The sequence below is a fragment of the Petromyzon marinus genome, chromosome 38, assembly GCF_048934315.1.
Source record: "Petromyzon marinus isolate PM22_M1 ecotype Great Lakes invasive population chromosome 38, UKy_Petmar_22M1.pri1.0, whole genome shotgun sequence".
Taxonomy (NCBI): Eukaryota; Metazoa; Chordata; class Hyperoartia; order Petromyzontiformes; family Petromyzontidae; genus Petromyzon; species Petromyzon marinus.
The window spans coordinates 11994254-12007019 of record NC_133704.1 but is presented as its reverse complement, the minus strand read 5'-3'; the positions used below and the strand labels follow the sequence as shown (position 1 = coordinate 12007019).

General features: G+C 56.8%; 1 protein-coding gene across 1 annotated transcript in view; it reads right to left on the bottom strand.

Annotated features, from left to right (window-relative positions):
- The window catches only part of LOC116950308 (mediator of RNA polymerase II transcription subunit 13-like), an 88553-nt gene that overhangs the window by 9656 nt on the left and 66131 nt on the right, over positions 1-12766 (bottom strand). The window contains 12 exon segments of the mRNA XM_076072472.1: positions 695-953; positions 1318-1415; positions 2453-2590; positions 2963-3378; positions 4198-4399; positions 4692-4915; positions 5173-5352; positions 6054-6642; positions 7629-8118; positions 9326-9522; positions 10316-10536; positions 12098-12212. Of these exon segments, the coding sequence (XP_075928587.1) occupies positions 695-953; positions 1318-1415; positions 2453-2590; positions 2963-3378; positions 4198-4399; positions 4692-4915; positions 5173-5352; positions 6054-6642; positions 7629-8118; positions 9326-9522; positions 10316-10536; positions 12098-12212 (3129 nt within the window).

The following is a 12766-nucleotide window of genomic DNA, read 5'->3' as shown; positions in this document are numbered from 1 at the left end:
AGCTATATAGCTCAGTGGGCTTTTACCTGGTAAAATAAAAAAAAGTGTTTAGTTTAATTTACTTGATAGGGCGTGGGTCGCCTCAACGTTGACGCTTATGCCAAACAAGATTGCCAGTCCACATTACTGTCAACGCAGTCTAAATAACCCAACCAACCATAGGTGCTGCGTATTTTCGTAAGATTGGCACGATCAATTCTAACTTCTACGACTACATTAACCCCCCTCTGGTCGTCACAGCTGACACACTCAGTGATGGCATCACCTTTACCCCTCTATGTCAGCACAAAACAGGAGGACTTCTTCACAATTATGGCCATCGCCTGCTGATGCTGGTTGTTGTAATCACCGGCGAAACGTCGGACTCGAAATGTAAATGTTGTAGTGAGTGCACTCTTAAATAGTAACTAATTGGCACATTTGTTTACGTGACATACCTTACTAACTGGCCGTGTTGGGTTCAACAATGCGTTCATATTTACGCGATCTAACACGAAACATTTTCTTTACTATGGTGGCGTTTTAAAGAAAATTGAAGACTGCAAAACCTCTCCCCACCACCGCCCCCCCGCCCCGCCCCCCGCCCAGAAGACAATCGTCCACACGTCCTGTGAAAGAGGGCCCCCCACTGCCCCAAACGTCACCTATCATTCCGTGTTATTCAGGCGTTCAGTCGCCCCCAACCGTGCCTCACCTGCACACACATGGCATCGCGCATGTGCTTGGGCAGGTGCTTCACCATGCCCAGGTAGCAGCGCAGCAGGCCGAGCGTCCACACGGACGCGCCGAGCGCGGGGTCGTCCGGCCCCCCGCCGCCCGCTCCCGCGTCGTCGCCCTCGTCGCTGGTGAACGGGTCAACGATGTAGACCACGACGGCCGGCGGCACCGGCACCTCCAGGGAGCCGCCCTCCGTGGGCACGCCGATCCGCTCGCGCTCGCGTTCCGTGCCGGTGCTGCGCGACCGCAAAGCACCGACGAAACATTTTAACCTCGGCGATTCGATTCGTTTCATTTGCCCTTCCACCGACCCCGCATCTCCCGATTAGCACTGTTCGTTACGTAGGGTGCAAAAGAAGCTCAACATACACAGATACAAAACTAAACAACGATGCAGCCACCAAACTTATTTAAGCCGCCAAACTTATTTAAGTTCGGCGGCTGTAACGTTGCTTAGTTTTGTACGTGTGCATGTTGAACTTCTTTCGCACCGTACGTAGCCAACCGCGCTAATCGGAGGTGCGAACACGAAGCTTCACGTTAAATTGCTTTCAAGCCGAGTTGTTAAGTGGACAGCAGCTCCATGGGGCAGTGATTGACCTGTCGGGGACGTCCATCGGTTGTGATGTGGCCGAGCTTCCGTCCACCTCCACGCCACCTCCGGACTGGTTCTGACCTTGATGACTTCCCATCATGCCCTGCAGCAATAGAAAGGGGAGGTAAAACGGCCACAATGAAATTAGCCATCATTACTTGAGCAACGAGTAACAGTGAAAACACCGCCACAGTGAGTGACCACTTGCTGTGCAGGAGCAGGCATAATGCAAACCTGTCAACATCTTGGCCTAAGTACACCACCGTCGCCAGGAGATGTTAACTACCTCGCCTGGTTTAGCAAGGAGTTCGATCCAGACCTTGATGCCTGCTGTATATTTAGAGTTTGTGGTGTCTCTCTCCCCGTGGTCGCGTGGATTTTTCTCCGGGTCCTCCGTTTTTTTTCCTCCACATTTAGAATCCACGTGTTTTTCTGGGCCTACCACCTTGAAACGCTATTGAAAAAAAGAGCCATATAGGAGCCCAGTGGGGCCTTACCTGGACAAAAATGTTTTCCTTACCTGGAAAATTTTAAATAGAACTTTTTCCCTCTACGTTTAGAATCAACGTCACGCATTTAAATGATTTGGCTACTGCGAAAATATCCACGTGATAAGCCACTTTGTTGACCTATCATTTGTGGCCCCAGGTCGCTTCTAGAAAAAGAGCTACATTGCTCAATTGCCTTTGCGTAGTAAAATAAAAAAAAAAATTCATAGTTTAGTTTAGTACAGTCATAACACTGCAGCTCTAAGCTTTACAATACAGTGCGCCAAAGCACCCACACACATCGATGCAAGCGAATGATAAAACTGTCAACTCCGCTAACTTTCAACTGTAAGAAAAGAAAGGGGGGGGGGGGTTGATAGAAGTGGGGGCTTGATGGCCGACGGGTCAAGACTCCCGAGGGGAGTGGCAGCCGAGGAACGGAACGGCGGAACGGATCCGAGGACGCCGTCAAAAGAGGATACCGGAGCGGTGAAAAATCTGCTCGTGTGTGTGCAGGCGTCTGCAAGACCTCGGCTACGCGAGCGACAACAAAGGCCCCCGTGGACGACGACGATTCGGGACGAGACCCGGAACGACGTGCGAACCCAAAACGGCCGCGTCGGCGGCGCGGCGAGGTGGGGGCAACGAGCACCTGGTGGTGGCTTGACGCGGCTCCCATCATGCCTTGCGTTGCTCCAGTCGACCCCTGACCAAGGAAGTTTTGGGGAGGCTGCAGGGAAGACTGGCTTCCCATCATGCCTTGCGACAGCGACGGCATGCCGGTTGGCTGCTGAGAGGAAGAAACAAGTGCCGTCATTCCCTCGCTCTCTTCCTAGCGCAGGGTGGGGGAAGAGCTCACGGCCCCGCAAATGTATTTAATAAAGGATCGCAGCCGCACGAGGGGCCTACCACCTTGAATCGGCCACGCAAGCGTTACTTACCTACCCGCTTGCAGGCATGTTTATCCTGGCCGAAAGGAAAAACGTAAACATATATTCCTACTGGCAATGTTTCTAGTTTGAGTGAACTCGGGGGCACTGCCAAACCCACGATTTCTCAGCGGTCGTCAAGCTCAGGAGCACTCCGACCCCTCCGGAACCTCCCGGCCAACCCGAGACGAAACCGCAGCAGCGTCAATACAAAGACGGCAGGGCCACCTTACCCCGGGCGCTGGCTGCGTGCAGGCGCCTGCTCCGGACGCTTGTGTCGAAGCCTGCTGCTGCTGCTGCTGCTGCCCGCCGGGCATGGCCGACGACCCGGGGAACACCGCCGAGCCGCCACCACCGCCGCCGCCGCCGTTGGGCCCGCCACCACCACCGCCAGCAGCACCGCCGCCGCCGGCGGCACCGGCTCCACAACCGCCAGCACCACCCGCGGTCCCGGCGCCGCCGCCGCCGCTCGCGTCGGCCTGCGCGGGGCCCTGGGCGCCGCTCGGGCCCGTGGCTGCGGAGGCGGGGGCAGCGGCAGCTCCCGCCGAAGCGCCAGGCTGCTGCTGCTGCTGCTGCTGCGGAGGGGCACGCTGGCTCGACGACTGCGCCAGCAGGGAGCTGTCGAGCTGTTGTGTCGCAAGGTGAGGGCCTGCAGGCAGAATGAGCGCCACGGTGGCGAGATGTCAACTACCTCGCCTGGTATGCAGGAGGTCGTGGGTTCGATCCAGACCCTGATGCCTGCTGTAAATTTAGAAACGTGCGTCATTTGTGGCCAGGTCGCTGATGAAAAATAACTATATATAGCCGAGTGGGCCTTACTTGGTAAAATAAAAACAGTAAATAGTAAACAGAAGGGATGACCGTTAAAATGATGGGAAGAACTGGGCCAAGTGGGGGGGGGGGGGGGGACCAAGATCTGCCCATGTTTAATATGGTTTTCGTTTATTTATTTTGTTCAACAATGTTGGGAATTCAAGAGAGGCCAGGATGAGCTTGGGCCACCAAAGTGGCAACATTTTTTTTTTTTAAACAGTGTACAGAACGAAGCAATTGCAAGTCAAAAACAACTTCGTCACGTGAGAAATGGAAAATGTCACTCGTACATTCCACAGTTCTGTACCAGGTGACCCACATTCATCGCACACCGACGATCTTTTAATTTTCCATGCAGCTGCTGCTACGGTTTGTGAAGATGCGGTTCAGGGGGTTGTGGCCCCACGAGCTTGGGGGCAAAAGATCGAAGCGGGGGGGGGGGGAATTTTTTCCTGCGTCGTCTACGCAACGAGGGAGGCCGCTCTGTTCACGAGCGTCTTGCAGCAACTCCCATTGCAACCATTACCGCCGTTAACCACCGGGGAGTGACCGGACGACAGGGACGCGCGCACGCGAGTGTGGATCGTGCCGAGTAACGTCGTTGCATCGTGCCGTGCGAGAAATACGCTCGCTCTCTCTCTCTACACTCCCGTACCCAGGCGATGCCTGCACACTTGCGCAAACAGCCGCAGCTTGCAGAAGGCCTCGTGAGCGGCGCTGCCGGGCGGGCCCACGTTCTGCGAGAACCACTCGTCCACCGGCTGCTCCGACACCTTCTGGGCGGCCGAGCGACCCACGCGCATGATGCCATCACGCAGCACCTTGGTGATGGGCCGGTGGAGGCCCAGGCGACAGTTCTGCGCAATCACAAGACGAGACAGAGATGCCCATTCTTTTATAGGCAAGTGCCATGAGCGAGTAGCCAGCACCTACGAAGGCCGGCACGGCACACGATGGGGGTGGGTGACCGGCAGCACGCCTGGCCGCATTTGTTCCCCGTTAGGCGACGTTTATGACGCACCGCACAATAATTGGAGAAGTGGCACCGGCTTGGCGGTTGCCACCGGGGCGGTGCAGGTTGGGGGGGGGGGCGGGTGGAGGGGGGGGCGGGGGCAGGAGGAGGCGAAGACGCCAGACACCAACCCTCACCTCGTACACGGTGCTGAGGTCGCGGAAGAAGTTGCGGGCTCCGTGCAGCAGAGCGTCGTTCTCGGGGCACACCACGACGTAGGCGATGTCGCGCGGGGACCCAAACGGCTCCAGCAGGAGCTTGTCCCAGAACGGCAGCGAGAACGGCGACACCATGAGGCAGTCGCGGTCGTAGCCCACGAGCAGGTGAGGGATGGGCAGCGGCTCCGGAGACTCCTCTGTTCCTGCACGACGGGCGGAGTTGGGGCATGACGCGCCGAGCGGCGCAACCGAGACGGCGACGCGCGTGGCGACGAAATGCTCATACCAGTGGGGGGGGGGGGGGGCAAGATCCAGGATCTAAGGCCAATTGGGGGGGGGGGGGGTGGTGGTCCTGGAGGAGCACAGATTCAGGTGCAAGGGGCCGCGCACCCGTGAGGATTTAATTTACGTGGCGCTTACATGCCCCAGCATCCCAAGCCCGCCCGGGTGGCGTCCTCACCATAAGAGCCCCGGCCAGCCATCTTGTGGAACTGCTGCCAGGTGAGCGGGCCCTGCACGTGCTGCACATTCTCCCAGGACCGGCCCGTGCGCTTCTTCTGGATGGCGTCCTGCAGCACGGGCTGCAGGGAGCCCAGCAGCCGCACCACATCCTGGCTCGACAGCGACGACACCTCCACCGCTGGTCGCGCAGGGCGGGGGGGACGGGGACGGGCGCGGGGAAAACGCGAGCAGGTCACGCGGGGGGGAGAAGCGAGACAAGTACGTCACAGCAAGCGCGAGCGAATTCCCCCGGACTCGTCCCCACGTCGACGGGGCACCGTGACCACCGAAAAGTCGTCAGCTTGGTGGTTTAGAACGCGGTTCGAGCCGAGAAGCACGACCGCCCCCGGCTTTGCTTGCGGAGGTTTCGCGGTCCAAGCGTCCGGGGGGGGCGCGTGTGCCGCCGCCGAAATCCACGGTACCAAAACGAGCAACATCGCCCTGCGACATGCAGGCAGACTGGATGTCCGTTTCCAGGTCGTCGCTTCGTTTCACCTCGTGGTGCGCAGGGACAGCTGCCACTGGGCGGGGGTCCCTTGGCGAGGCTGAAGCAAGGTAATGGAATGGTTGAGGTGAGCAAGCTTGCTCAGAGTTGCCGAGGCATTTAAAATTATGGCCCCTGAATGCAAACGCTCTAACCGCAGACTACCAACCATCCCGAAACCGCCCCCCCCCCTACCAGCCACCTGCAGCCGTGATTCACCCACCCAGCCAATCGGCATGGTCCGCGCACCTCCGGTTAGCACGGCTGGCTAGGTACGGTGCGAAAGAAGTTAAACGCACGTAGGTACATCCACCTGCCCCCCAACCCCCCTAACCGCACAGCCCCGCGTAACTCACCGGGCCGCTCGGGCCAGTGGTGCAGCAGCGTGCCCTTGACGGCCGTCTCCTCCATGCGCCCTCCCGACGGGTTGTCCACGTACTGCCGCCCGGCCTCCAACGCCATCACGCACTCGCTGCTGCCGTCGCTCAGGTCCAGCCGCAGGGCATCGCCGCTCGGCCCCGCCGCGGGGCCGGGCAACGCCGACAGGCCCGGCAGGCCCGGCAGGGCCGACAATCCCGGCAGCGGCGGCGGAGGGAGAGGCGGCGGCGAGGGCGACGCGACCAGGCCGAGCGGCGGGAAGGGGTTGTTGCAGCTGTCCTCGAGCAGCGACACGAGGGTGGCCGTGTCCTGCGAGGCGGAATCCAGGATGTCGGGCGCCCCCAGGCGCAGGCCGCCGTCGGCGTCCGTCTGGCCGCAGCACTCGAGGCGCCGCTGGGCGGCGCGGCCGAACTCGGTGAGGGGGCCGCCCACGATGTCGAGCTCGTCCTCCAGGAAGAGGCCCGCGTTGGGGCCCAGCCGGCGGTTCACCACGGCGCTGAAGCCGCAGGAGCAGCGGCGCTGGATCTCCAGGCCGGGGTCCGGAAGGTAGAGGCCAACGTCCGCTCCCTTGGTGGTGGTGGGTGGGTGGAGGGGGGGGCGTTGTTATTACCGGTGAAACGTCACAGCACTCGAATTGGAAAACATTGTGGGTTTAGTCTCCAACACACCGGTGTACTCAAGTAGTAATTGGCACGTTTTGTTTACGTGACAAACCTCATCAATTGGCTGTGTCGGGTGGTGGTGGTGGTGGCGTGTTTAACGACACACATTCACACTTACACGATCTAACCCCAACAAACAAAAAAAACCTCTTATGGATAGACCTTTAATTCGGCAAGACAATCTAGAGGGAGCACCACGCAGGTGACATCACACTGCGAGTGTAAACTTGTGGGACCGACGCCGATGGTCGTGGCCGGTGGAACAGCCAACGTGAGAACCCTGGCAATACGACGCTGAGGATGCAATTGAGGAGCACGGCACCTGCGGGACTTAGGCGATGCTTTCCATTTACGTGGAGGGTTAGGAGGGGCGCGCATGGGAGGCGGTACTTGTAGAGCTCGGGGTGGCAACAACAAAGACAATTCGCTTTTACAGCGGGGAGCTCTGGCATGCAGAACATCCTGGGTCACTTTATAATAACCATTATTTATTTTACGAACGAGTTAGGTTCCAGAGGTCTGTTCGTAAGTGGATTTGTTCGTAAGTGCAACTTTACTCCCGTCAATTCCAAACATGTTGTACGGCGTGTACACTAAACACGGAGAATGGCTTTAAAAGTTGTAAAATATCCTGTAGATGCAACTGGCTCTTCACGTTATGCAGATGTAGATCCCGCCACCGCCATTCTATTGGACAGCGGTTGAACTTACGGACAGGTTTCTTCATATCTCTGAAAGTTAGCAAGTGGAATATTCGTAAATAGACAAGTCCCTGTATATATTAAAAAAAAACCTCGCACAGATGGCAGGAACACCTCACCAACCTTAGCATGCACCGTAACCGCAATACGACGAATAATATATATCTTATTTTTTTTCAATTAATCACACCTTGATGTTCATGTTGCACGCGCACAGGCAGCACGAGTCGAAGTTGCGGTCGCGGAAGAGGTTGAGCACCGTGTCGGAGAGGATGAGCGTCACGTAGAGGCTGTGCGCCTCCGGCAACGCCTGCCCCGCCGTGGCGGGCGGCTCCACCGAGTTGACGGGCCGGAAGGTGGAGGGCGTGGACGCGGCCGGCGAGTAGAGGTCGCCCGCCGAGTTGTAGTTGGTGGAGCTGGGGATGCTGGCGGGGCCGCCGGGGCCGCGGGGGGTGCGCGGCGTGCGCGGCGTGCGCGGGTTCGGCGTCGAGAAGCGTGGCGTCGCCGGGGAGGGCAGCACGCCACCGCCGCCTCCTCCTCCTCCTCCGCCACCGCCTCCGCCGCCTCCGCCGTTGCTGCCGCCGCCGCCGCCGCCTGCCCCGCCCAGCGGGGTGCCGGTCTGCGGCGTGCTCATCTGCAGGTAGTCCTGGTCGCCCAGGCTGCCCACGCTCGGAAGGTTTCTGCAGAGAGCGTGGGGGCGGGGAGGGAGAGTTTGTGACGCTTTTTGCATCGGGTCTGCAGAGTGCGGACCAAGCCCAAGCATTTCCGAGGTGCAGCCGTGCGACACTTTACAGGCGAGGGGGACGACACACAACACACACACACGGATTAAAAAAAAACACGCCTCGGTCCGGTCCTCGTCACACTTCTCACAAAACACGGGGGCCGGTTGAACGGACGACAGTGGAAAGCCTAATAGAAAAAAAACACTCGGAAAAAATCGGCATGCAGCCTGCCTCTGGAGCGCAAGCAAGGAAGCGGCTGGTGTGTCACTGCCAGGCGTCGTTTGTCCGTGGCTGCCACCCCACCCCGGCTAACTAGAACACGGCCATCATCATCGTCCCGTTGAACCTGCACAGACTATGAACAAACACTTAAAGGGCGCCCACACCTCGCTCACCTATTTCCGCCTGGCTTTTGAGCGAGAGCTCACCATGGGCTCTGCATCTCACTTGGTCATCGTTCAAGTCCGTGAATTATTGCACACGTTCTAAATTTCATTAATGTGCTATTATAATAAAAAAAAGTTTTGCTGCCGGAGGTATGGGCAGGCACGTCCAAAGGACGCTGCTAGGTATATTAAGGCAGTTGTCTAATTTGCCAGATGAATTATCTCCTGCTTTATAAATTCAAGGAGGTTTAATTTGTTTTCCCTCAATATTTATGCCGTTTCCACTCAACTTAAAACAAATCTCCAATCGTACCTAGGCCTTAAGTTTGGCTCTCAGTTTAAAATCCTAAAAATTATTTTGTAACCAAAATGAGGTGATGCTCATCGAATGTTTACAGCCAGGAGCCAGTGGTGAAAATTCCATAATCATATGGAGGGGCATGGCCATCTAAGAAAGACAGCCCACTGCTGACTTTCTCACAAAGTGGTATTCACTTTATCCGCTCTGGAGAGATGATGAGCTGCGATTTAGAACTCGCAACCCCTTGCGATCGCGAGCCGCTTGGCCTTGCGCCGAGCATCCCGGCCGCGTCACTCCGAGTCACCCGAGACTCAGTGGTGGTGCGGCGGAACCCACAAACAAATTCCACAGAAGTGTCCCGAAGCGACCGCCATGTTTTATTGGTGCTCGTGACAAGGACGGGAGGGGGTGGGGCTGCGCGTGCGGTGGCGGTAGCGGCGACGTCGCGGGGGGTAGCGGGGGGTGTGGTATTTACACGTCTCGTATGTAGGGAGCGGTGAGCGCGTGCATGGCCGGGTCGAGTTTGCCGAGCGTCCAGCTGGGCCGGTAGATGGCGCTGTCGGGCACGCGCACGGGAGGCAGGCACCCGCTGGGCAGGGCCTTGAGCGGCGCGAACATGGAGGAGCCCACGAAGGGCTGCAGCCTCGAGGTGCGGAACACGAACGAGAAGTCCTGCCGGGGGTGAGGAGGGGGGGGGGGGTGATCGAGCGAGCGGATATCGTCACCACCTTCACCACCACCGTGGCACACAAACCTCACGGTTGTCAACAGCACCGGCCCCTGAACGTTAAAAATAATAAAATGGGTTTGGTTCGGACGTTAAACCCGGCGGTCTTTTACAGTTGGTCACCGACAGGCTGCGTCCGACGTCGGCACAATTGGAGCGACTGAACGACGGAAAATAAAAACACACGGTAGGTTACCTTTATGGCAATGGTCCCTCCTTCACAGCACGTGGCGGTCGTTTTCAGGGGAAAAGGTTTTGTAGTTGTCGTCTTAAGATGTTTTTGTTTTGTTTGAGACACTGCATTGGCAGTGGTGTAAGACCGGCGATATAAACCTTGGTTGGCACTAGAGCCAACGTTGAGGAGATCTACACACCCTATAATGTAAACTAAACTATTTTGTATTTTACCAGGCAAGGTCCCACACTGAGCTATACACAGCTGCTTTTGACAAGCGACCTGGCCACAAATGATAGCTCAAAGAAGTTACTTATCACGTGGAAATTTATAGCAGCCAAATACTCTCAACGCACGATGTCTAAAATGTGGAGGGAAAAACCGGAGGAACTGAAGAAAAATCCACGCGACCCCTGGGAGAGACACCGCAAACTCCAAATATACAGCAGCAGGCGTCAGGGTCAAGATCGACGAACCAACGGACCTCCTGTTATACGAGGCGACAGTGGGAACAATCAAAGTCTCCACCACTGAGGAGGGGTGGTGGGTGGGGGGAAGTTTACCTTCAGCTCCTCAGGTTTGGGGCTGCCCATGTCATCCTCGATCTCCGGCCGGAAGGGCGCCGGCTGAGCAGCCACGGGAGGACCGTGAGGATCGAGCAGCGTCTGGCCGGGCGCCGAGTCCGGGTTCAGGTAGTCCTTGCAGCTCGGGTTGACGGGCGAGAAGGCCGGGTGCTGCTCCAGGGACGGCGGCGTGGGGAACATTCGCTGCAGGTCGGCCGAGCCTGCGCGCGAAGGAAAACAAAACGTTCCGCTATTAAAAACACACAAAATAAAGCACAACGGGGAAAAGAAAAAAAAAGAATACACGCGCGTGGATTCTGACGTGTTCCGACGTGAGTTTGTCAAATCGGATGGAGTTCGTGAAGAAGGCCGTGAGAACGGCAGCGGTCACGGCCGGGCACGCGAGGCCGCCGTGCCTGTCCGAAGGCTGCGGGGGAAAAAGCGACGGGGGGGGGGGGGGATCGGATAAGCGGCGCGGCCAGGGAGGGCGCCGCTCCTCTGAGAGCGAGGACGGCGCGTCGAGGTGGCTCCTACGAGCAGCGGGTTACCGAGTTGCGTCTCGGTGGCTTTGACAGCTTGTCCATCAAATGGGCCCATTTTATCCATCAAATGGGCCCATTTTATACACGGCTAGCCCACCATCCCCCCCCAACGCACCGAATGCAGAACAACTTTATAGGACGGTTTAGTTGCTGTAAATTTAGCTGCTATAAATGTCCACGTGATAAGCCACTTCGTTGAGCTATCAATTGTGATAGCCAGGTCGCTTCTGAAGCTAATAGCAGAGTGGGCCTTACCTAGTAAAATAAAAAAAAAGTTTATTTTTATTTTTATTTTTTTATTTTTATTTGCTTACCTTTCCTATTTTTGTATTATTTTTTGTTGTTGTAACGTCTTTACCCCATGCCCCAACTGGACATCTGTATAAAAGAGTTTAATAAGCTCATCGGATTTCTCCAGCATCAATACAAAATTTTAATATTCCGATTCTGATAGTTCACAACGGATCATCTCTACAAATGTTAAAACAAACACACGTAATGCACAAAGGCTTTCAGCAACCTTCGTTGCAAAGTATAAAAAAAAAACACGGCAAAAAAAAACACGCGACAGCCTAAACACGACTGTACTACTCGAGGCAAAGCGGTCGGTGTATGGAGCCCGGGGGCTCTGACTCGCGGGTTCGCACATTCGTCACGTTGTTCTGCGCGGGCCCGGTTTACACGGCTTTGCCAGCCCAACGTGCCGAGCCGACGCGTGTCGGTTAGGGCACACGGCGACCGCTCCCCGCAGTGGTCAAGCGTGCTTGGCTACCTACCAACTAGGCCGTCAACGGTTCGATTCCCGCTCACGACCAAACGACAGAGACGAATACCTGAAGCGGTCGGTCCTCGGCCTCCCCCACTGGCTCACTTCAGCCTTAAATTACTAACCGGTGCAGTTTGTAAACATCGGCACTGGGAAAGACACTGACGGTGGTGGTGGACAACAGCCCCCCCCCCCCCCCCCCAACTGCAGTGTCAGCCTTAACAGCGGCTCACCGACACCACTTGCCCCTCTACAGCCTGTGTAGGTTACGCAGAGGATCTTTGTCGTGTGTATGTATATTAAACTTATTTCGCACCGTACATAGCCAACCGGGGGAAGAACTAAACACAAAGCAGTTCTATAGAAATTAGTTTGTCAATCTTTGTGCAATGAGTGAAAGCTTATAAACCCATTCGTTCGGCCCACTGGAAGCCCATGTGTGCGCGACTTGAGCAGGCAGAGGGCGCTACTCACTCAGTGTACAGGGAGGCATGGCAGGGGCAGGTGCTGGAGGCAGTCTACCCTCTCGCGACGCATGCCTCTCCTCTCCTCCACCACCAGGGGGCGCCGGCTTTGCTGGCAATGGACCCTGCAGAGCACACACAGGGGGGGGGTGATGGCGGGGGAAGGAGGCACGCAACACGAGTGAGCGAGCACGTGGCAGCAAGGGGAACAGTCGCGACACAGACGAGCAGAGGAGACAAACAGTGAAGGCGGACCGAAAACCAAAAAAAAAACTCCGCTCGTGTGCATTGGGGGTTTGACCAATGAGCCAATGGGCTCCTGCGACAAGGCACCGGCGGTAGCGGCACTCGTTTGAAAAAAATGTGGCGTTCAAGCACAGTCGTCCGCTTTGTAGTGGGCGGGCATTAAAGGTCTCGTGACGTGACACGGAACGAGAGCAGAGGGCGCGTGTGCCGGCGTCCCAATTGCCTCGCAAATTACAGGAGTCCCTCGGTTAACGCTTCTAATCCGTTCCATGAAAGCCCCAATGAACCGAAATAACCACGAGTCGAATTCACCTGCAAGTTACAAACAAAGATGACCGAGTCTGCAAGAGAGCCGTTTTCCACCGCCAAAACAGAAAACGTTATAATGTAAACAAAGGCAGTTGAGGTTTCAACTCTCGTAAAAAGGGCATCA